Source organism: Cricetulus griseus, chromosome 10 (genome assembly GCF_003668045.3).
Source record: "Cricetulus griseus strain 17A/GY chromosome 10, alternate assembly CriGri-PICRH-1.0, whole genome shotgun sequence".
Lineage (NCBI taxonomy): Eukaryota > Metazoa > Chordata > Mammalia > Rodentia > Cricetidae > Cricetulus > Cricetulus griseus.
This window is the reverse complement of record NC_048603.1, coordinates 2,837,295-2,863,052: the sequence shown is the minus strand read 5'-3', so window position 1 is coordinate 2,863,052 and position 25,758 is coordinate 2,837,295. Positions and strand designations below refer to the sequence as shown.

The 25,758-nt window shown below is 41.9% G+C and overlaps 1 protein-coding gene across 1 annotated transcript in view; it reads left to right on the top strand.

Moving 5' to 3' along the window:
- The window catches only part of Slc30a8 (solute carrier family 30 member 8), a 34,100-nt gene extending 8,564 nt beyond the window's left edge, over positions 1 to 25,536 (top strand). The window contains exons 2-8 of the mRNA XM_027431399.1: positions 1,587 to 1,783; positions 10,130 to 10,276; positions 15,753 to 15,906; positions 18,951 to 19,101; positions 21,838 to 21,943; positions 23,704 to 23,838; positions 25,391 to 25,536. Coding sequence (XP_027287200.1) covers positions 1,587 to 1,783; positions 10,130 to 10,276; positions 15,753 to 15,906; positions 18,951 to 19,101; positions 21,838 to 21,943; positions 23,704 to 23,838; positions 25,391 to 25,536 — 1,036 coding nt within the window. The remainder of the gene's footprint in view (positions 1 to 1,586; positions 1,784 to 10,129; positions 10,277 to 15,752; positions 15,907 to 18,950; positions 19,102 to 21,837; positions 21,944 to 23,703; positions 23,839 to 25,390) is intronic.
- Positions 25,537 to 25,758: the final 222 nt, after the last annotated feature.

Below are 25,758 nucleotides of genomic sequence, written 5' to 3'. Positions count from 1 at the left end.
GCTGCCTTACTTTACAGAGCAACCTAGCCAGCTGGCAGGAAACGTAGTAAGCAGAGCAAGGCCATGAAGCAGGAAAAAAGAAGGGGCTCCACATGTGTGCCCCTCACTCTTAAACCTCTCTCACGTCATCCTGCCCACGCCCTAGGGGGTGTGGCCAGGTACACCTGTAACCAGCCCCAGGAGGCGTGGTTAAGGTGTCCCCTACACATGAGCTCATTGTGGGGGGGGGGAGCTTCAGAGTGAAGCCATGACAGATAACTTCTCCACTTATGCATGAACACCAATGAGCATAGCCTGATACCCTCTGACAACCCTTCCAGGCCAGGAGGAAACTCAGTCCGGGCATAAGGATAGCTGAAGGAGAGAAAAAGCTCTGGAGCCCTGTCCAAATAGGTTCCTCTAGGTGTTTTCAGTAGCAGAACCATTCTCATGCATTATCTTTTCAATATAATTAATGTTTTCTGTACATACAACTCAAAACATTCTAATCAATATTGACTTTCAATATATAAAAATGTGTATTTATATGCTGCAACACTAACCTATACGATATCAATAATTGTGTTTTGGGGATATGCGTACCAGTGCTTTTTCTCTGCTCGGTGCCTCTTTGTAACTCTAGCTTTTCTATAATGATATGCATGAATTTTTTTCAGAAAAATTCAAATATGACAATAATTAGAGAGATCCTAATGCTTATGAGCCAAGTCAAAATCATCAGAGTTTTAATTCCAGGTGGTGATAATCCAAATGAAATAAGTCCCTAAATAGAAGCAAGCTTAAATTTTTTACTTTCAGAGCTAGAAATGAAAAGTTCTTAAGAACCTAATTAGTGTTTTTAAATAAGTTTATTGGGTTAAAAAAATCCTATTAGTTCAAGGTCCATGGGCAGTGTCATCCACACCACCAAATTAGGTGCACTGATATTGGGATGGCAACTCATCTGTGGCATGGTAGCTAAACAATGGGGTTTAGCTCATCTGTTTCTGCCTATTTGACCTTAGAAAATCACATTACCTCTCTTAAACTTACCTACCGCAGCCAGGAAACTATGCGGTTGAGTTTGATTCTATCAATAGTTTCTCCATCTACCATCCCCAAATTAAGTTTTGTGTTGGAGCAGGAGTGGTAGTTACTATTTTGGGATGCACAAGTAGGATCTAGATTTCATCATAACAGTGGGGATTTTGTAGAGGTAAGGTGTGATCATTTGTCTGAGGGTCCCCACAGACCCTCAATACTGAACAAGCACTGTGACCCACTGATGCATATTTGCTATATCGTACAATCTTCCCTGACGATGGTGGTGGTGGGTTCTGTCCATATCCAGAATCTTTTAATAATGGGACAATTAAGAAAGACTTGCCATTAAGTATTTCTGTTTCTTTCCTTCTAGTGCCCTAGCTCAACAAAAGTAGTGATTGGCAGCAAATTGAGAAGACAATGTAATGAGATCTCTGAATATTAACTCGGTTGCTGGTTTGCCAGTGTCCTAAGAGCCACACTGAGAGTGAGTAGGGCTGCCAGGGAGGTGTGTGTTTGCAACCATGCTCACTTCTTGCTCCTGTCCAAATCATTCTTAACAGAGAACTTCGACAGAAACCTCTGAATAAAGGTCAGTGTCCGGGAGACAGGCCAGAGCAGCCAGAGGCAGGAGGCATCCGTCACTGCCACAGCAGCTTCAAGGCCCCGGAGAACAGGTCGAGCAAGCAGGTGCCTGCCAAATGGAGACTCTGCGCTGCTTCAGCGATATGCTTCATCTTTATGGTGGCAGAGGCGGTCGGTAAGTGCTGCCCAGGAAAACTCGGACAAAACCCTGTATCATACTGGGAAGGACAACCGAGTTGTTCTTTAAAAGAAATAGTTAATGTTTTTGGCGTGTATTGAATGACAGTAAGCATAGAGCAGTCAAGTTGGAAAACTAAAGAAAAATAAAATCTATTAATATGTCACGTTCAAAGGATTACCTCTAATAACACCATGGTATTTGCTGTAGTTCGTCTTCCATTATAGCTCAGGGGGTTTTTCTTTTACATAACTGGGACCATGTTGAATGCTCTTCTCAGTCCCATCAAATATTATTTAAAATATGTTTATGTCCAAGTAATGCATTCCACGTAAAGCACATAAGGATTTCTCTGTTGTCAGACCCTTGGGGAGATTTCTTCCTATTTCTGGGCTATACAATGAAGAAAACCTTAATAAAATTCTGCCTACCTTCTAGTTAATCCCTTGAAATGGATTCTAAAAATGGAAATAATAGAAACAATTGGTTGAAAGACATGAATATTTTCTTACTTCTTGTACCATTCTGTTAAACCTATATATCCAGACACTTGAAATGATTCATCTGTATGGAAGCTCTTCATGAAAACGATTTTTCCACCCAGCTCTTTAAAACTATCTTTGTTGGGACTGGAGATTTCTCAGTGGTTAAGAGTGCCTTCTGTTCTTTCAAAGGACCTGAGTTCAGTTCCCAGCACCCATGTTGGACAACTCACAACTACCTGTAAACACGGCTGTAGAGGGTCTAACACCTTGTTCTGGCCTACACACACACACACACACACACACACACACACACACACACACACCATGTACACATATCTCTGTTGATGTAAATATGAGTGCTTTAGTATTCGTTGTTTCCATTATTAGAATATTTCATATACTTATTAGTGGGATGTGACTACCCCTGCTATGCCTCACTTTCTTCCCCCTGTTGTCTTCTTAGTTGAGAACTTTGCAAATTATTTTATTGATATCTGAGAGCTCCTTATATATTGGGATGTTAAGTCTGGACTACATTGTACATAGCTAAGATTTTAGTTTATTGCTTGCCTTTTAATTTGTGTTTTGACTTGAGAAGCTTTAAATTTTCTACAGGCAATGTAGGTCTGAAATAGAGGTGACTATGAAACGTTCAGTCTGAGCTCATTTTTTTGAACTTGGTAATCTCCACCCATGAGAGAATAAATACTTTTTTATGCTTCTTTGTTCAATTTTTGTATGCAACATTTATATCAATGTAAAATTAGGTCTTTTGCATTCTACAAGAACTAAAATCCCCTTTCTAAACAGCTAAAAAAGTTTCCAGCATTGGATATTCAATATATTCTTGTCAGGAATTAACCTTTTAGAAGTACCAAAGTGTGTTTCTTAGGTTGAGTTCCTGTTCTCTGGCAGTAACTTAATTAATTGTAGATTTAAATATTACAGTATCTGTTTTCTTCTCTCTATTTAGCAGAAATGTATAAAGGTTATTCATTTCTGTTTTTTTTTAAATTAAACACAATATTAATTCTGTTCTCACCCAATCTAATTATGATTTGATTGGCATGTGAGTTAATAGAAAAATATAAATACGTATTAATAATTGAAATTGAGCTGTTGGTTTGTGTTTTGGTGTTTTCCTACTTTTTTTTTCAGTCACAATTGAGCATGCTCATATGGAAAGCTGAGTTTTTAAAAATTTCATTTTAATAAACAAGCCGTATGACTTGCAATTGTCTCTTCCTTTTCAGAGAGCATTCTGGGTATATAGTTCTAGAGAACTTTTGATATACTCTTTTGATATGTATTTTATTTTTTTCTCAGTTGTTGGTAATATAAAAATTTCCACTTAGGTACTTTTTTCTCTTCTCTTCTCCTAAACCAATCATCTGATGAAAAATTTCAAAATTCTTGTCATACAATGGGATATGATGGCTTTTTATTTGAGTTATTCATCTTGAAGGTTTTTGAAATACGGTGCTATCTTATTTTCCTCCAAATATGTAAAAGAATACTGTAGGGTACCTATACATAGGACACTGTTACCTTTGCAATCTGGTTACCTCTGCTCCCTGTCTCACTGTTACCAATTTCTTAGGGGTTTTCTATTCATCTCCATTACCCAAAGAAAAATCTAAATGAGTAAGAAGCAGGAGACTAAAGGAAAATAGGCTCCAACTAGATTCTTTGTACACTGTATTTTCTAGCTACTAGAATAAGCTGTGTTTCTGCTAGCTGTGTTTCTTCTTGTATTTAGACTTGTACAGTTGTTGAAAATCTGGTAAAGCCCTAGATCTATTGAATCCAAAACAACCACAGATTTGATACACAGCATTTTAGTCAAAATTTATGAAGAGAATCATTATCACACAATTTCTATACCAAGTGCTCTATCTTTAGAGGAAAGAGATTGAAGGTTTGATGGAGTTGCAAAGTAATTTGCTGTAGGCAATAGGCAGTTCCAATCTAGAGCATCCTCTTGAAATCCACCAGCACCTCACAAAAATGCATGCATGCACATGCACACAGGTGTGCACACAGATAACATACAGACACACACACCCACACATTCACATCCATGTTTATTTAAATAGATGACGCAGTCTACAAATAGGAAATTTCACTCCTTCCTTTCCTATTGGGACGCTTTCTATTCCTTTGTCTTGTTGATTTGCTCTGGTTAAGGCCTCCGGAGCATGGCTAAGGTGAGTTCCTTGGTTTGCTCCTGACCTCCCAGGAAGGGCTTTCCCTTTTCCACCTTGTGTAGCATGAAACTGTGACAATTGGAACTTTATTTTGTTAGCTGCATGTCTACTATTCCTTATTTGATATTTGCCATTTTGTTTCAAAATGTTTCATGTGAGGCAGGCGTGGGGAGCTATCAACACAGTCCTCCTTTCCCTCTTATTTCTATGTGTCCAACGGTGCCAGGTCTCTACTCTCAGAAGTGATTTAGTCAGTAAAGGAACGTAATGGATACTGACTGATACTTGCCCGAGTTTTAAGCTGTATCAATATCAAGCTGGTTGTTCCAAACATGGCTCTTACCATGCTACATCCAGTCTTTAAAATTCTTTAGCTTATTTGTTTTGCTTGAAATGCTGACGAACTTGGGGCTAAACTGACAAGATCATGTGCAGCTGGAAGGGACTAGTTCAGAAATCACTTCTATGCTCGACTCCACTCTGCTCTCCCAAATGAACGGTGATCAATATTTTGGAAGTTTCTGATACCCAGAACAAAAGAAAAGACAGTTCTTTCTTTGGATTTTCAGATAGTCCACCATCATTCTGCCATGTAAATTATTAATACCTGTCCTCTCGACACATCCTTACAGAAATATTGAGTTCTGACTCAGAGATTATTCATTCTCTGCAAAATAATCCTTATGCTTTAGGGTCCCGGTAGCTTCTGTCCTTTTATTTAAATACAAAAGTCTTCTCTTTGTTCCATTTACTAGGCACCATAACTGCAAGCCTGGTCCTCTTGGCCTGAGGACCTGCTACTCACAGTCTCTGGTCTTTATATAAAGAGACTGGATAAAAACTTGCTGCAGAAATATCAGTGTGGAATGATGGTAGTCCCAGAGCTCCGAAAGCCCCGCCTGTATCTTATCCGCCTTCAATAATCTGCCTTAGTAATATCTTTTGATCCTTAGACTTAGGACATGCCTGCTCAATTATGCCCACATTCCCTTTCATTTATACGAGCCAATAACTTAAAATCTTTCTGTTGTTTAAGCTAATTTAGATTAAGCTTTTATGACTTAGACCTGAAAGAGAATTCCTAAAGCAGATTTTGTCAAGGACACAGCTTGAATGGTAATGGGGGCTCAGCTGGGGAACCAGGTCCTTTTGTAGAGCTTGCGTTGTAACTCGTATTTAGAACAGGAGAGAGTCAGGCCGTTGGGCTGTGTTTAGGGAGATCACTGCCACAGTGTTCCCAGCAGAGTGGTGGAAGAACTAAGGAGTGAAGGAGATAGGTACAACATGCCCACTCTTGGGCCTTTGGAGCTGTCAAACGGGGGCTACTTTTGACAGCTTGTAAGAATTCTTCTTTGTGGATGGCTATAAATAAATGGGGGGTTATACTGCAGATGTGAACACTGTCTATTTGGAAAGATGGAATGCAGATACGGAGAACTCCGGAAAATAAGCTCAAGTGTGTCATTGCTGGAAGCAATTGATAGTAGGCAGGGAGAGACATCTGAGATACCACATTCAGGGTTACATAAATATGGGAGAGATGATACTGCCTGGCTGTGACGCAGAGCTGCAGCAGGCTGAAGAGGATACAAGTCTGAGAGTGCGAACCTTCTGTCTCACTAAGAGAAAGACGTAGCGGTAACGTGTGATACCCACATGTTTGATTATTGGCTTTTTACTTGCTTAGTCTGTAGTTACTGTAGTGACCCAGGTCACAAATATTCTTGATTTAAAACCTTTACCCTTTGAGAGAACTGATGGGGAATGTCCTTCTGTGTATGTTTATCCTATTGGTTGTTGAAAAACGTACTCTTGGACAATGAAGAAGCAAGTTAGGTGGGACTAGGAGTCAAGGAGGATTCTGGGAAATGTAGTAAAGATATCCAGGCAGGAAGTGACATAGCAGGCAGAATCATATATAAGCAGGGACAAACAGAAAGTCACTCTCTTCTTGCTCTTGCTCCCTCTCCTGCTCTCTGCTCTGAAGTCACCACGTGACTACCAGAGAGACAGGATGCATTCCGAGGGTGTCCACCATAAGAAAAGGTTATGGTTATGGCTGATAATTAAGACTGAGCTAGCAGATAAGAAATCCTGGTCATTGGCCAAGCAGCATTTGAAACTAATATAAATCTCTCTGTGTTATTTGGGGCCCTAACTTGGCAGGCAGAACTTGGGTGGCTGGCGGAAAGCTTCCACGTGGCAGCAGGACTCGGGAGGCTTTGGTATAAAGACTTATTGTTACAGAGAACTTTATATATGAGCACAAAATCTACCTCTCACTGGCCCCTCCATTTCTCCATCCAACTCCTCCTGTGCCTGCCACCCCAATTCAGGTCACAGATATTTCTTGAGGTTCCTGCTGTTAGGACAATCATAAAACAGGGCCATGAAAATGGTGTTATGGTTTAAGAACTTGCTAAATAATAACTGGAGGTTTTGACACATCAAATTAAACAGTACAGTATGATAAAATGCCACCAATCTGATAGGTGGCATAGGAATTAAAAGCAATTCATAAATGCTGCAGCCCAGTAATTGATGCAAGGCTGTCTTGGCTACTTTTCTTTAGCTAGACAGGACACCATGGCCAAGGCAATTTGGAGAAGAATGAGTTCACTTGGAGCCGACACTTTCAGAGTGTTCTAATCCATGATCATCATAGAAAAAAGTATGGCATCAGGTAACACTGGAGCAGTAATTGAGAGTTCATATCTTGAGGGTAGAGAGAGCTAACCGGAAATGCTGTAGGCATTTGAAACCTCAAAGCCCACCTCCAATGACACACCTCTTCCAACAAAACCACACCTCCTAATCCTTCCCTCACAGTTCCACCAGCCGGGGACCAAACAGTCAAATATATGAACCTGTGAGGGCCGTTCTCATTCTAACCCTCACACAAGCTAATATCACCAGGTGAGCCGTTATTTTCTCAGCACTGTCCATGTACCTCTTCTTCCATGGAAAATGCATGGGAATTTCAACTGTTTAAATCTGAGGGGTTCTGTGCCCAGGAGATGCAGGCCTAGTGTTCTACTGTTGCCTTCCGTGCATGGGGCTCAGGTGATCTGTTTCCAGGGCTGAGCTCTCTCTCTGTGCCTCGGTTGCCCTGGTCTAAGCTCATTCTGCATCTATCTTGCTAGAAATAGAACTGTCAACACTCACTCTGCTTCGCACATTCGCCATGGTTCCCTCCAGTGATTACTGCTGTGGGGTTTTAAAACTTAGCATACAAAGTATTAAGTTGCATTTTGGTATTCTGAAACATTTCTGTCGTTGACTCTTCTGTCTCCTCTTCTCCTTCCTGGTCCTGTTCCCCACATAGACCCTTCTACCTCTACATCATCCTCTCAGCCTTCTTGTCTTGTCTTGTCTAACCCTAACCCTAACCCTAACCCTAACCCTAACCCTAACCCTAACCCTAACCCTAACCCTAACCCTAACCCTCTTCTCCTTTCTCAATAACTCTTTTTCACTCATCTCATGGTCTGCTTTCTAGTTCCATAGCTTGTGCACATTCACATCCATTTTTATAGACAGACAGACATGCACGCGTGTACACACACACACTAAAGCAAGGATCCGAGTATGAGAAAGATCATGTGACATTTGTCTTTCTGAGTCACCTCATACAATGGCTCCAGATCCATGTGTATCAACCACCAGCCTCCTCTCCCTCCAAGTCAGCCTCTATACTGGTGCCAAAGATCGCTCTCAAACCCAAATTGAAACATGCCTCAGCCTTGCCTGAAAATCCTAAGGAGATTTCCTCAGCCTATAGGCCAATGTTCAGTTTCCCTGGTTTTTCATGGAATCCCTCTTCAATGGTCTCTACTCCATCATTGAGGTCTCATTTCCCAGCTGTCTCCAGTCCTCCATTGCAGTCTCATTTCCCATCGTCCTCTGGTGCCTGCCACCTATTTTTACAGAAAAGTGGCACTTTATTTGACTTCTTTTTCTGTGTTCCTGTTTATTCACGAAAGCCCAGCATTTTCTGGTTAATTCTCAGCACTTCTTTGAAGAGTCCCTGAATACCCAGGGTTCTCTGTCTCCATTCCAGTAGCAAGTCTTCAGTGCTGTGTTAGGAGAACACCGAGGAAAAACATTGTAATTTGTTTATCTTTGTGTACTTTGCCCAAGCTACCACGCACAGCAAGGGCTCAATAAATGCTGGCTGGATAGTTGAATTAATGGTCAATAATGCCCCACGCTTTCAGAAACAAATGCACATGCTTCCTTTTGCAAACAGTTTGCTCTGTAGCATTCAGCAGTGCCCACAGCTTTCTGGATAGTTCTTATTGCCGGCTGTGATGGCTGGAAAATGATTGTGGGGGTCTCGGGTCTCCACATGAACACGCTCCTTCTAAAACATACCCCTTTCCTTCTCTGTTGCCTCCTGACCGTCCGAGCCTGCTAAGGAATTCCTCCAAGACTTTCTTCCTTTGACTTAGTGGGCAATTTCAGCATGGCGAGTAGAATCCTCATCATTCATGGCTGAATTGCTGCATGCTGCTTATCTGCATGTAGTCATTCTCCAGGCAAGAAATAATGCATTATTAACACAGCTTTATTATCACGACCGAGGACGGCAGATAGAGGAACATTAGAGGATAATTGGAAGGACAGCTGATTTGTTAGCAAAATGTTGCCTTTTGGCTAATGAATCATTCCGATTTTTGCACCGACAGCTCAGTAACAAGCTCGAAGACTACTTTGCTTCAGACCATTACACTTTGACAAACCAGTTATTAAGTACAGCTCGAGCCCCCGTCTGTGGGGATTATTGCAATTACGAGCCATCCATGTAATTTTTTTTAATCATTAGGCGAGACAAGGTGAGTCTGATGACTGACAGCCTCTGTCGCCTTCTCGTACACCAGGCAATAAACAGCTGCAGGACCGACTCATCAGTCAGCACACCCAAAGCTCTTTGCAGGGAAGAGCTGGTCAGAGTAATAAAGGTTATTGCTCTCAGACAACAAGCCCTGCTGGGGAAGGAAAGGACACAATTTTCCTTTCATTTCTCTTCTGGAGACTGGAGGTCTTTTCAAAGGAGAAACAGAGGGAAGAAAACAGGGATGTCACAAATGCCCAGAAAAGCAAGCTGGGCTCACACGCCTGCAGGGTTCTATCCTATGCTTTGACACAATGTTTGCACTTGGTGCATCCGCGGCCCCATGCCCCCATTTGTCCTTTTCTGCTCTGCTCTCCCGATGTTTCTAGCAAGAATCTCCAGTGCAGTTAGGTAGCATAATTCAGCAGAAGCCGTCAGACTATGGTAAAATTGTAAATAGATAACAGATCTGTGGGCTGATGTAACACTGTTTTCTAGCAAGACTTTCAAGCCTACAGCCTGGATTATGAGACCCCGTGAATCTAGCCAACACCACCACAGCCGAATGTACCTGTAGGCTTATTCCCGAGGCTTCCGGCCTAGCCTAGTTAAAATGCTGTCCCTATTTGCCTCATAATTCCTGTCTCCGTGTTGCCACAGCCTCAGAAATGGCTCCCTTAACATTCAGTTTTATTTGCTTCTAGGGTCTCAGTTATTTTTCAAGTTGAGAGGAAGGGGTGGATTCATTTGACTTGGATAACTTTTGTTCTATGGCGTTCTGGACCTTCAGCCCTGTGTGATATTGTGCATCTCACAGGTGGACACGTTGCTGGGAGTCTTGCCGTCCTCACCGATGCTGCTCACCTCTTAATTGACCTGGCCAGTTTCCTGCTCAGTCTCTTTTCTCTATGGTTGTCGTCGCGGCCTCCCTCCAAGCGGCTGACCTTTGGGTGGTACCGTGCAGGTAACGGTCTACGATTGCCCAATAATGAATGCATACTGACACACACTCAAGCTGAGGGTTCAAAACAGGGCAAGGTAAAGAGCAAAGCCTTGTTCAAAAATTCCCTCTGGGCCACAGGTTTGGTGCTCAGGATAAAATAACCCTGTGGGAATATGTGCTCTCAACATGAGGTCAGCTGACAGCGAGATTAACGGAAGCACCTCCTCCCCGGTGGGACAAGAATATGTGTATCCTGATAGCAGCTATGCCATCCCCAGGGTCTCTGTGGAGCAACAACTAGGAAATGTTCTTTCATTTACTCCGTATCCTTGAGAGAGATGGTGAAGGCAAAGCTTCTGCCTCGTTAGAAACTAAAGCCCCAGAGTCCAAGACAGTGGTGGTACTGAAGGATTTCTCCTCAGGGAGTCAGGCACGAGATACTGGCTGTCCCACTGGCACACAGCGTTTCGCCATTGCTATGGCTGCAATGCTGCTTTTGGATCTCCTGTTGGAATGTAATGATTATTGGCATGGTGCTGAGATGGGACCCCATGAAGTCATGAGGGCAGTGCTCTCGTTAGTGGGTCAAGGTTGTTATCGTTGGAATCCTGATAGGAAAGATGAAGTCATTATAATTTCTTCCCCTTGTCTCGCACACACTTGCTCGATTTTCTATCATGCTACCATGGGGCTCAGAAATGTTTGTCAGCTTCAAGAACCTTGGTCTGGTACTTCCCGGCACCCAGGACTGTGAGCAAAAAACCAAACCAAAACAAGAAACCTTTCATTATAAATCACCTAGCCTGTAGTATTTTGTTACAGCAGCAGAAAATGCACCAAGACAGCCATTCAGGGCATACCTGGCTCAGCTGAATACCTGTTCACTTAATCACCACCGACAAAGTAAAAGCAAATGCTGACTGTGAGAAAGAAGAGAAGGAATAAAATCCACCCCTTCCTCCTTTCTCAGAGCTGCTGCTTGCACTGAGTGACTCCTTGCCCTTGCTCTGCAAACTATTTATCATGGGTTTTCTTTACAGCACCCTCTCACCCATCCACACACACTGCAGCTCTATGTCCCCTGTCTGCTGGAGGAGTTTATATATTAGCTGCAGGAGTTGCTGTTGGAGTGTTTTGTGCCAGTCTTAGAAATACATAGCTGCAGCTCTGTGATTTCACACTGGCTCAGAAGTCAAGGCAAATGCATGGGTAGCCCTCACGGTCAGCCTTCCCAGTGAAAGACGTCAGTGGCTGCAAACCGGAGCTTGTTCCTGACAATGTGAGCTCTAGGTTTTTGAAGTTAGAATACTAAGGTCTATGAACTAAGCAGTTTAACAGTGCGGGTGTTCTGGATTGGCTTCCCTTCATCGTTCAGAGAGAAACAAATAGCAACGCAAAGTTGGTGAGAGAGAGAGTTTAGAGAACTGGCCCCGTGCACTTGGAAGCCATGTGAGCTTGCTTGAGCTCTCAGCATTTGTCAGCACAAATTTTTACACGTGCTCAACACTTTCTGGTATTGTTAGAACAGTTTTGTTCCTCTAGAATGTTTTCTTTTTACGAGAAAGTAGACTCAGAATGTTCCATCATTGTTTAGACCAGTGCTTCTCAACCTGTGGTTCCCCACCCTTTGGGGGCATTGAGCAACCCTTTCACGGGGATCACATAACAGATACCCTGCAAAACAGGTATTGACATTGCAGTAGAAAATTTACAGCTATGAAGTAGCAATGAAAATAATTTTATGGCTTGGGGTCACCACGGCATAAGGAACTGTGTTAAAGGGTCCCAGCATTATGAAGGTTAAGAACCACTGGCTTAGACTGTGTCCCCTTGACCATGAAAATTTATGACCCTTAATATCCTAAAAGACAAAGATTGTTCAATAAAACGCTCCACTATTAGGTAAAACATTTTGAGATATAGTTAATGATATAAATATTGAGAACTTTAAATGGGACCAGTATGGTATAATAATATTTTTGATTTTATCTGATTTCTAGTTAAATGGCTGCACAGGTGGTTACCATGTAAAGCACTGCCTAGAGACATGGGTGGGCCCTGAGAAGCCACAGCCCAGGATGGCCAATCCGCTGGCCTTGCCTTGCTTGGGTGTTTTCTTGGAAACTGTGGTGGCACTGACCCATGTTTCCTCATGTGTTTCTTTCTTTCCTTTTTCTTTTTCTAATTGCATTCTAAATTCTAATTCAGACCAATTTTAAATTAGAAACAAGCTTCTTTTACATGGCAATCCCAGTCCCCTCTCCCTCCCCTCCTCCCCTGCCCCCCCCATCCCAGCTCCCTTCTGCTCCCCAGGGAGGGTGAAGCCTTCCATAGGGAATCTTCAAAGTCTGTCAAATCTCTTGTAGCAGGACCTAGACCCTCCGGCATGTGTCTAGGCTGAGAGAGTTTCCCTCTATGTGTTGTGGGCTCCCAAAGTCCATTCCTGTACTAGGGATAAATACTGATGCATTATCAAAGGCCCCATAGATTAACCAGACCTCCAAACTGACATCCTCTGGATCAATCCCATGCTGGTTTCCTAGCTATCATTCTGGGGTCCATGGGCTCCCCCCGTGTTCAGGTCAGCTGTTTCTGTGGGTTTCTCCAGCCTGGTCTTGACCGCTTTGCTCATCACTCCTCCCTCTCTGCAACTGGATTCCAGAGTTCAGCTCAGTGTTTAGCTGTGTGGTGTCTGCTTCTGCTTCTATCAGCTGCTGGATGAAGGCTCTCACTCAGGCTTTTCCTTTCTTATGAATGCCCAGCCTTAGCTTGGCTTACTTCTAGCCAGCTTTTCTTAACTTAAATTTCATTCCATCTACCTTTTGCCTCTGGCTTTTACCTTTCTCATTCCTGTATTATTTTTTGATTCTTGTTGCATGTCTGGCTGTGTGCTGGCCCCTTCTTTTCTTGCTCCTTGATCTTTCTTTCCCCAGATTTCTCCTCCTATTAATTCCCTCTGCCTTTCAGCTATGCCTTCCCTTTGTCCTGCCTTGCTATTGGCCACTCAGATCTTTATTAGCCCAATCAGGGGTTTTAGACAGGCAAAGTAACCCAGCTTCACGGAGATACACAAACGCAGCCATGTGTTTCTTTTCTAACTAGTTGCTCTTCTTGGATCCCTACATAATGTTTCCATTTGCCTGTTGATCCTTGAGCTTGTCATGAGGGCTTTATTGATCCAGCTCTTTTCTCACTACACATTTCTACACATGGGCTTTGGGTGGGACACGCTCAACTGGAATATCTTGATTCAGATTCCCCGGTGGATAGGGACCATACCACTCACCATGTGTGAATTCAGTCTCTGTTTCTGGTTAAGCAGATTTTTTTCTTAAGCCTGATTCTCATTAATTTCAGCAAAGGAAGCTTTAAACAATCTAACTAATTAAATGGTAATTCTTGAGAGTTTGTTTAATAGTGTATGTTTCACCGAGCTGCTTTAACAGTAGGGTTCCAACTGGACGGCTCAGAGAGAATTTACTGTCTTAGCGGTCTAGAGAAACGGAAGTATGAGATTAGGGCGTGAGTAAAGTTGGCTTCTTCTGAGGTCTGCCAGGGAAAACCTGCTCCATAGCTCTCTCAGACCTGCTGGTGGTATGCTCCAATCTTTGTTATCCTTTGACGTAAGTATCTCTGCTTTGAACTTTGCACTGTCTTGCACTCTGTCTGTATGCATAACTATTTCCATACTTCCCCTAAGAGTAAGTAAACCAGCCATATTTGAATGGTTGTATTTTAACTAGTCCGGTGCAAAGACCCCATTTTCAAATAAGGTGACAATAAGAATTGCCGATGAATAACATTTTTACACACAAATCCTTGAGCACATAATTCCAGCCACAACACTTGCCAACTCGTATCTATCCATATGCTATTTTAAAGTCCTACCTTCTAAAAAAAGAAGCTCTTATCTGTATACAGTGGATAGGAACTGTATACAGACAGACCGATAGGCAGTCACTGATATACCATATGGGGCTGATACTTGAAGTGAAGTCCTAACTCTCTGTACCAGCACTTCCGGTAGTGTGAAAAATGTTCCATGGATGGGCCATCAGATGTGTTGAGCGTTGCCAGGGCAACAGTCACATATGCATTCTGTTGTGATGAAACAGAAAGTAGTACATCAAACTTGTAATTTTATGGGTTACTTATTTAGGAAGAAGCTAAGCACAAAAGCAAATTAAAGTGAGACTTTGACTAAGGTAAGAGGCACAATAATGAAGATTGTATTAAATGACTAAAGTCAGGGAAGCAATAGCCACTTATATCGAGTAATGGTATACAATTCTGCTTTAACAGGAGTTGATGTGTAGGAATAACAGAAAGGGAGTGTCACAGTTAACTGTCATCTTGGCACAGCCTAGAGTCACCTGAGAAGGGACTCCCAAAAGAGGGACTGTCCAGATAAGATTGATCTGTCGGCATGTCCCTGGTGGGTATTCTTGATTGCTGTGGGAAGGCCCTGCCTTACATGGGCGGCGCCATTCCCTAGGTTGATGGTCTTGTGCTGTGTAAGAAGCCAGCTAAGCAGAAGCTATCAAGCAGCATCCCTCCATTGTTTCTGGTTCGAGTTCTTTCTTGAGTTCTGGTCTTGACTTCCATCAGTGATAAATTGTAGCCTGGAAGTTATGCCAAATAAACCTATTCCTTTCCTCAGTTGGTGTTTGTTACAGCAACAGAATGAAACCAGGGCAGATAGTAGAGAATAGCATAATGGACTTTGCCTGACCAGTGGCTCACAGCGTATTTCTAGACCCTTGGTGGTTTTAAAAAATCTATCTACAAGGCTGAGTGAAAGAACAGGGTGAGGTATTAAGAAATGTCCATGGGAGCCAAAGTACTTTCTTTCTTAAACAAGCAATCGAGATCTCTCTTATCTTCAAATATTAATGCAAATATTTCCATTTTGATGTTCCTTTTCCTTGCAGTTGCTCTAAAAATGCAGTTGGAGTGCAGAGAAGCCCTTGAGTTTGCCTCTGTGTTTACAATATGTCCGGTTGGCAAATGAAACCCATTTTTGCAAAGTACACTCCAAAGCCTTCCCTTTTTACTAGCTTATTCCTCAAAAGGTGCCAGGGCCGGCAAGTTGTAAATGCTTTATGGAGAAATTAAGAGTTTCTAAACACATTTTACTCGTCGTATCTCATTATTTCATCCCCTAATAAGTTTCCATCATTTTAGCACCTGTGTAAATTAAAATCCCCAAGGAGAACAGGGAGGGCAGGCAGCAATTAATTTGTTCTAAAAATTTGCTGAAAATTACTCGGTAATAGGAAGCATAATGAATTCTGATGTTCGTGTTTTATGGATGCAATGCTAAAGCACCTCATCTCAGTTTTCAAATCCATTCATACTTCTGCTTCATGAATTACTGGCAAACAACAGTATAAAGCCATTTTCCTAGGCAGGGGGATCAAAGAGTCTATGACTCTTGCTGGGGAGCTGGGCATACGAAGGTGATATTCATGTTGTCTTCTGTGAATTTGACTCCCAGAGATCCTTGGAGCCCTGCTGTCTGTCCTTTGCATCTGGGTGGTGACTGGTGTGCTGGTGTACCTTGCCTGTGAGCGCCTATTATATCCGGATTACCAGATCCAAGCAAGCATCATGATCACTGTTTCTGGCTGTGCAGTGGCAGCCAACATTGTGTAAGTCATCCGTGTTGAGTGTCTATTCATTTGGCTTATCTTCAGTTCTATCTAAAAAAAAATCACCTTTGTCTTTGAAGACGCTAAAGTTCTCACATGGTGTTTGAGTGCCACTCAAACTGAACATAGTATTGATCACTGTAGTTTAAGGAGTTTTAAAACATTCACTTCTATTAGCCACACTTGTGAAAGCTTCCACCATGTCAGAGAGTGGGAAAGGATTTTGCGATATACACATCAAATTGAATTTAGCAGTCTTCCAACCCCGCAGAGTATGAAAGGGAAACTCAGCTATGTTGAATAGGTAGTGAGGAATTAGTATACGAATCTAGATCCATGCATTTGGAACAGAGTTGCCATCTACTCTGCTTTCTCATGTGTGTTAATGACCCCATGGCATGTGGCTTCCAAAAGGTTCAAATTTTGTTATGTAAGTAGATTATGAATCTCAGGATTGCTGAGAGACCTTAGAAATGATTTACCGTAGTATGGATTTTGTATTTAAGGTCTCTTTGTAAAGAGGTCGCCACCTTTGTATATTTCAATCAAAGCAAAAATGGAGGTTTTTCTTCCATCAAACTCTATTTCATCATTATAATATGCTACTACATGAAAAGCTGTTAGGGAAAAAGAAACTCATCCAACGAGTGCCTTCCGAAAGAATTCAGTCTTTCAAACCTACTTCATACTTCTCACCTCCAGAGTTGTAAGATAATGAATTCATGTTGTTCTAAACTCCTAAAACATTGTGGTAATTTATTAATTCAGTAAAATGAAAATCATATACAGATTGAATATTCCTGATCCAAAATCTAAAATGTCCTGAAGCCTGAAACATTGGAATATGTTTCAGTCTCAAAATTCTTGGAACATTTTGAATCATTAAATCAGGGATATTTAACTCATAAATTTTATGTAAAAATTCACACACACACACACACAAAAAAAAAAATTGAAAACACTTCCAGTACGAAGTGTGTCATCTTCTAATCTTCCAGCACAAACTTATACATATTATAAGGTAGATTTGACATCAAAGACTTGACAGTGGTTGAAGAAACAAAAATGGTACAGCATTTTTTAAAGAGAGGGCATGGTGAAATCTTTGCATTTGGCAGCTATACTAACTTGTATGGTTTGAAAAGTTCCCTCAGGTTATTGTAAGAGCCTTACATTTTGATACCTCCGTTTTTGACCTTACAGCATATTTGCCCCTAGGAACCCCAAACCAAGACAGAAAATTCCAATACCAACCATGTCCTCATGGTCTTTGATAAAATTGTAGACAGATCCCTAAAGCAAATGTTTTTCCTGCATAATTTGTGAATTCAATCCAGTTGCTATGTGTATCTAAACCAGCACCTCTGTACCAACCATAGTGGCTATTTTTAGTCGATATGAGCATAAATGTGTGTGTGAGAGAGAGAGGGTGGAGGGAGAGATAAGGAGAGAGAGAGAGAGAGAGAGAGAGAGAGAGAGAGAGAGAGATCCCTGCTATCTCTGCCACAAATGTATGCTGGGGAGATATCATGCCCAGTTTATGGTACAAATATTTAACCATGCCTCAATATGTTTGTTCCCCATCATCTTAAAATAACACAAGTAAAAGACTGAATGACAAAGTGATGAACATAAATAACAGATCTAGAAGACTTATAGACTGCCAGCCTATCAGGCCATCTGGGGCGTGTGGAATGGTAACTCATAGTTGACAGTGAATTTCTATCCAAATACTGACAATCTGAAAACTGCATTGTAGGAATACCCACAATGGTGGGTATCTGTGATTCTGCTTTTGGTGATGGCCTGGGATTTAACAGATACTTTGCCCATATATGATGTTTCCTTCAGTTTGTTGGGAAGAGTCATGCTGAACTTTGCAATATGTTGCAGCATGTATGCATATAGACAAGTTCTTTATACTAGATCAGGTGATTTCAGTCTCTGTATGAATAGGTATATATGCAGACACAGTATTCTCTTCATTGGCCATTAGAAAATTATTCTGATTTCAAACAGTCATTCAAACCAACCCAATTAAGCACAATGAAAAATTAAAGATTCTAACTTTGGGAGCAGAATAGATATTTCATGCTTGCGATGCATAAATTTGAACCCCCTCCCCCAGAAGCCACAGAAAAATCCTAGGCATAGTGGTTTGTAATCTCAATGCTGGGGACACAAAGACATGGTTCATCAGTCAGCTTGCCTAGCCAAATCAGTGAGTCTCAAGCTAATGAGACTCTGTCTCATAAACAGGGTAGATAGCTCCTGAATCAAGGTGGTTCTCTGATAACCACATACACAAGTGTTGGCATACATAGGAGCACATAAACATATAGCTATATAGATTGATGAATTCCCTCCAAAAGTCATGGACTGTGTACCAAAACACCAGTATGACACAGGCGAAACCTTTTGAGTGTTGGTCAAGAGAGACCAAGAAGTTCCTCAAAAATATCCTTGCTTGACTCCCAGAACTTGAAGGGAAGAACTTATTTCCGGAGACAACATGTACTTTGTATGAAGGAGGGACTGAGCTCAAGTTGACGCGGAAGCCTCCTCCCTGTGGAATAACTCTTAGAGAATTTGAAGGTTCTATGCAAGCTGCCAAGGGAGATAAAAGCCAATAGTCTGAGCCAGCTACAAAGCCTGGGAACAAGCTCATCAAGATATACTCAGGGTTGCAATAGCAGCACTTACATGTTGGTGGGCAAAACCAACGTCATCTAATTGGACCAAGGTTTGGTTTTCATGAAAGCAATAATGTTTTTCAGTTTTACTGTGGAACAGAATAGGATTATGCTGGTGAATTCTCCAGAAAACTGAGGTGAATTTTTAAAATATTTCCTTTTGAGAGTTTTTAAACGTTCTAAGGTATACTTATAATCAAATATAAGTCCAACGTGGCACACTTTAAAGCACTGATAATCTAACTACCTGACAGTTTCGATAATGAATGCTACTGATGACTTCTCCATTATGCTACATAGGTTTTTAAAGGCTTATTGTCCATGTGTCAGAAACATTATCGTCTCTTTCAGACTAACTGCAATTTTGCACCAACGGCACCTTGGCCACAACCACAAGGATGAGCAAGCTAATGCCAGTGTCAGAGCAGCCTTTGTGCATGCCCTTGGGGATGTATTTCAGAGCATCAGTGTGCTAATTAGTGCTCTCATCATCTACTTTAAGGTATGTTTAGGTAATCATAGTAATCCTAAGACTCAAATACAACCAATATTAGCAGCCTGTGCTGACCTGCACAAACCGCTTCAGAAAGTTAAAGCTAACAAATACTGAAGCCTTAATATTCTCCAGATTCCAAAGAGCTACCTTTATCTGTTTGAGTCTTTCAAGAAAGTTCCTTTTGATACGGTGTTAAAATGTAAAACAATGAAAGCATGAACACCTTGAGTGTATTTAGATGGAAGCAATGGATGAGATATCTGATTTGTTTAGATTAAACTAATTGGCTGAAATGTATGGAATGAACTCAGATATACTTATTTCTACCTTGATAGAAATCAAGGTAGAAATAAGGGCACAGTTTGGCATCTGTGCATATCGTGCTGAAATAAATGTGTCTGATCAAGTATTTTTCCTGTTCTTATCATAGCTGAGAGTCATATTTCTTAAAGACTTATGTTTATTTTATAAATCAGATTCTCTGGGGCGTAATGTGAATGCTTGGACATGAACTCAGGTTCTCTGTAAGAGCAACAGTCACTCCTAACCACTGAGCAATCTCTCTGGCACTCTGAGAATCACATTTCTTGGGAGGCTCACCAATTCATTGAGCTTTGAACTTATGCCTACTGTTTGGCTGGGGAAGGTTAAAGTGCTTGATTCAGAGACCTATTTACATTGTCCTCAGTGTGGGAGGAGCTTCTTTTCCCCCAAAGCAGAACTCTGGGGCAAAATGGGAGTGGAGAAGGATCTCCCACCCTAAACATGCAAGTACTCACCAAAAGAGTTGGGTGCTGGGACAGAGAGAGTGGGGGTAAAAATATCATTCAGCTCTACTTTTTTTTTGTCATGCTATCAGGATTTTCCAATTTGGAAAGAATAGTGTTTTTCCCAAAGTGTGGAAATACATAAGTAAAAGTAAACAATAAAAGAATTCCAGGCCGGCGTTGGTGGCATATGCCTTTAATCCTAGCACTCAGGAGGCAGAGGCAGGCAGATCTCTGTGAGTTCGAGGCCAGCCTGGTCTACAGAGCAAGTTCCAGGGTAGGCCCCAAAGCAAGAGAAACCCTGTCTCAAACAAACAAACAAACAAACAAACAGAATTCCGAACTCAGACAGAGAAAATGCCCCCTTGAAAGCTTCAAGTCAGGTAATACACAAAAACTTTAAAAGTGAAATGAAAGCTTCAAGTCAAAGTCAAAGACAATTTAAAAGCGTAAAGATGAACAGCTTGAGTTTGCCAGAGGGGATGGAGAATACGATGAACGGAGGCCTTTTAAACCCAACAGGACCCACGCACATGTGAACTCATGCAGACTGTGGCAGCATGCACACTTCCTGGGCTGACCCAGGCCTCATGTGTGGTCCTAGCGCTGAGAGGGGACATGGACACAAGCCCCCATCCCAAACCCAGAAGCTATTCCCAGTTGATAACCACTCACAAATGAAAAGTTAGTTTTCTCTAGTGGGGTGGAACCATAGTTAAGGGCAGGCACCATACCCAGCAGTAGAAGCCAAAGCATAATAAAATCAATGGCGTTTTTGGAGGTTCTTTGTCTCTTAATGCTTTGTCAGAGCATTTAAAAAAATCCTACAGGTCCTTTGCATAAATATTATAACTTCTGGTTATGTGTTTTTATGGGATTTTTGTGTGTGGGCATTTGTTTATGTGTCCATATCCATGTGTGTTTCTTGCTCTTTTTCTTTGGCTTTTTCTTCTATTTTTTGTCTTATTCTGTTTGTTTTTTATTTTATCTGTTATCATCATCAAATTATTATTATTATTATTATTATTATTATTATTATTATTATTATTATTATCGATGCCTGTGTGTATTCTATGGAGAGGAAGAAAGAAAGAGTGTGGATTTGGGTGGGTGTGGAAGTGGGAAGGAACTGAGAGGAGCTGGGAAATGATGATCAGAATATATTATATTGAGCAATCTATTTCAACTTAAAAAAATTGCAATGCATTCTTAGCAGACCACTAGCTTTCAGCAATCCAAAGCTAAGAATGTCATCAGATACCATCTGAGACTGTAGCAGGATTTTGCCAGCTCGGTTGTAACTGCCTATCTACCCATGGCCCTCACCATGTAGTTGGTAAATACTTTGATTTATAATTTTCTTTGCTGGGTAACTAATAAAATCCCATGCAGCAACTTCCAAAAGAAAATAACTCAAGTCCCTGCACAAGGTTCAGTTAATGCTTCTGTTTCCCTAGGGAAGTGAAGCTTGGACTTTTCTGTGCCAAAGAGCTTCGCTACTACATTACAATCAGAATAGCGTGTATTTTACTCCAATGGAGAGAGGGGGGTGGGCACATGAATCAAGTCTCATGCCTTAGTTTGGTCTTTAAAGGCTGAAATAAATGACACTCTGAGCCTTTTCAACCATAATTATGGTTGAAAAGCTTTGGCTAGTGTGATCATCTTTTCACACATTTCCATGACTATAGTGTTTTCATATTAATTTAAGAAACTTTCAATCAGGTATTTTTAGCGAATACTTACCAGTATGTTTTACTTTAATTCCTAAGTTATTGGGAGCACATTTCCAGAAGCCTCCATTCCTTACTCACTGGAAATTCAGAACATGCTGCCTTTGAGTTGAGTGCTAAGGGTCAGGAAGGTAGATGAGCAGTGACGAAGAAGAACTTAGAGAAGGCCACTTATTTTATTAATCGGTTTTCTTGGTAGAAAGTTTGAACTCGGTTAACCAAAGCTGCCGTGTTTTTTCCAGCCAGACTACAAAATTGCTGATCCAGTGTGTACATTTGTCTTTTCCATCCTGGTTTTGGTCAGTACCATCATGATCTTAAAAGACTTCTCCATCTTACTCCTGGAAGGTAGGAGGGCTTTCATGGTTATTCCTGGGACTGATGCTTCCCCCCTTTGATCATAAAGGGTGACTGCAAGGCATGCTCCGGGTTCATTTGTATTACAGAACAAAATTAGAGTGATAAGGATTTTTAATATTTGGTTTTTGCTTATACGGAACAAATAGAAATTATATATATGTATATGCTAAATTATGTCTCACAATGCAAAGATATCAAGAACAAACACTAAATACAAAATTAGAGGGAAATATTTTATTAATATGTCCCCAAGTACATCTAAGAAATTCAAGAGGAGTCTTCCCCTTAGGCGGCATTATAATTGAACACCTGGGTCTCATGTGTCTCAAGCACAAGGACACTGGGATGACTTTTATTTGCTCAGTAAGTGCTTGCTGAACCCTGCCAGATCGTGTCCTTAAAAATCAGACTTACGAGGATGAGCAAAGCCGTGATTGACACTCTCCTGATGGAGGGAGCTACCCTTGAGTGAAAGAGGACGTTGTCCAAACCATGAGAAAGAATAGAACAGAACAGCAAGTTCTACAAAACAAGAGGCGTGGAACTTTAACATGGCGGGATGGCGGGGAGGGGGGGGGCAGTGGGCAGAGCTGGGGAAATGAGGTTTCAAGTTTGTTCCTAGCCCAAAGTAGGATCTTTTGCTTATTAACCTTATTGCCCATAGCCAGTGAGATCTTGTATATTCTGCTTTGCCAGGCTCCGTGGCCTTCCAGTCAATCAGAAATAGATGACAGTAGTGACTCTCACAGTCAAGAAAGCAGGCCATGACTAAAGCTTACTGAGCACGTTTCCTTCCTCTGTTCTGCATTTTGGTGATTTTCTTTTCATTTGGCATCGACACAGTTGAAATATTGCTGTTTTCTGAATTTCTCAGACTGCATCTCTGCAGTTAGGTGTGACGTACACATTGGAACTAGTTCAGTCCCAAAGACTCGCTAATTAGTCAGGTATAGTGGCAGATGCCTGTAAGCTCAGCATTTTTGAGGTACAGGCCTGAGAACTGTTACCCATAAATTCAGGCCATTTAAGGGTTACAGAGTGAGAACCTGTCAAAATTAAATGGAAAAAAAATGAAAAGAAAGCTCATTGGCTGGTGGTCTTCCCATCTTCCCACGATTCATTTAGAAGAGTGACTGAAATGATAGTCTGTGACCCAGATGTTGAATGCTGATTGGGCAGCTAAAACAATAGGAATTTTGCAAACCAAATGATCAGAGGTCATCGCAATGTTAGCACTTCCTCTTAGCACAATTCCTGGAGTGACTTGCTAGACAACCAACATTGCATAGCATTATAATTTACAAATAACGGGCTTGTTCCACGAGGTGTCCGTATCATTCCATTTCCATGCATTGCTCTTATTGGCCACATTTTAGTATTCATCAGCGAAGAATCACAATTTGGGAAAATTCATAGTAATTGTAGTCAGAATGCAAACCCAAGGTTTATGACACCAGACCCCATGTTGTTTCATCACAGTTTCAGAGCATGTGCAAAAGATAGTTGGGAAAAGCACTGTTGGTATAATAACATTTTGATGATTACATCGCTGGATATTGCCTAGTGCATTCTGTGAGTATTTTCTCATGGACTTGAAATTGGTGACAGGGTCAGATTTTTAAACGTTTGAAGCACAGGACCCAAGAGGGGTCTGAATGCAAGTTGGTGATCTGCTGAGGACTTTGCAGCCGACTTAGCCTGTGTAGCGAGCTCATTGTAACAAGAAGGTCATACTTTTCCCATGTCAGGTGTTCCAGAGGGCCTGAGTTACAACAGCGTGAAGGAGCTCATCCTTGCGGTTGATGGTGTGACGTCCCTACACAACCTGCATATCTGGTCGCTCACAGGGAACCAAGTGATTCTCTCTGTCCATGTGGCTACAGGTCAGTGAGTTTTGTAAACACCCGGGGCAAGGTTCACTCCGTATCCTGAAAGCGTAGTCATTTCTCTTCCTTTTAGATCTGCCCTTCCTGTCTATTGTCTGTCAAAACAACTGTAAAATGTGTTGCTCTACCCAGCGAGCCTCTGAAAACCAACCCACTTATCAATGTTGTCATAGCAACAATGATCCCAGTAGCATCCTCTGGGCTGATTGCATAGTGTTGAGAGAGAGTACAAATGGCTGAAACATCACTCCAACTTCAAGCCCTTGGCCTCAGGAAAAGATGACTTTACCTGTTTGTTTGGGAAACCCCACCACCACCGCCCCAAGTCTAAATAACAGGAATGAATTCGACAACGAAAAATCTCCATGGAATATCTCCTGTGTAAAAGGTAGTTTACTGACCCTGAAGATGAAAGAAGGGAAATGGAAGCTCAGCTTTGAAATTCCAGCAAGCTAATAGATGTGTTTCTGAAAGATGGTCCGACATCCCGTGGTCATGCAACACACTGCATATGAGAGCATAGACTGAAGCCTGCTTTTTCCAAGTAGAAAAGGATTATGCCCATGATAAGTTTTCAGACTGGGGGAAATGGGAGGTAGGAGGTTTTTCTTCCTCCTAAGAGAAGGCTTAGGCCAGGGATAGTATGTTAGGCTGTTACAAAAATGGCTAAAGAAGTGGCTCAGAGGCAAGGGCCAGGAATATCTGTGACAGTCATTTGAAGGCTGTGTTTTTTCTCCAAGGGGCTCAGATATGACTTCAGGAAATTTACAGGATCTTTTGTGCAAATATTTCACTCCAAGTGGAAGAATATAGTAAGCAATCAGGTTACCATGGAGGGGACTTTGCAGCCTCCTGATATTATTGAAGACAGGAAAAAGGGTGGCAGTGAGGATGGGTGCTCAGGGGGAGGTCTGTGGGGAGCACCAAATGCTTCCTTGCTCCTGCCACTTGTCTTGATATAAATTCTAATTAAATCCAAGGGCTGCAAAAGGGAGATTGGGGGGGGGAGGGACTGGTGAGTGGGTCCCAGTAAGTCTCAATAGCTCAGCCTGGTCCTGTTTCTTTCCAAGTCTTGTCTCTCCTTCCATAGGAAGCTCCTATGAATGCCAGACTACAGAGCTAACTGGGTAGGAAGAATACCCATAGTGAGGGGTACTTTACGGTGCTCAAGTTCCCCTGCCTTGTCTCTTCGAAGAGAGCTGATGGCTCTACCCTCACCCCATCCTTCAGGCACCAAACACTTGAAGCTGAAAGCAATCAGCTCCTGCCTCTCTCTCTCTCTCTCTCTCTCTCTCTCTCTCTCTCTGTGTGTGTGTGTGTGAGAGAGAGAGGAGAGAGAGAGAGAGAGAGAGAGAGAGAGAGAGAGGAATGGAGTGAAGGAGAGAGAGGAAGAGAGGGAGAGAGAATTATAGAGAGGATGAAAGAGAGGAAGAGAGACAGAGACGGAGGGAGAGAGACAGAGAGAGGGAAAGAGAGAGGGGGGAAAGAGAGAGAGAGATTGCATTATCTATGTATCTGTGTTAATCTTCCTATGGCTCTTCGCCCACAGCTGCCAGCCAGGACAGCCAGTCTGTGAGGACAAGAATTGCTGGCGCCCTCAGCGGGAGCTTTGACCTACACTCCCTCACCATTCAGATAGAGTCTGAAGCAGACCAGGACCCCAGCTGCCTTTTGTGTGAAGACCCACAGGACTAGCTGGGTCACACGGCTAGCTTCCTGTGTTTCAGAGTAGTCGTGACTGGCTGCTGCAAGGTTTCTGTAACACACGATTAAGCAACCCTCGGAAGGGATAGGAGGAAGTCATGACAATGTAAAGTGTGTGTTCTTCCTACCTGTTTATCTCCATCCGCCATAATGAAGACACACGAGACTCATCAGTTTCTTGGATTATATCATAATTAGTAGCCGTGTCCAATT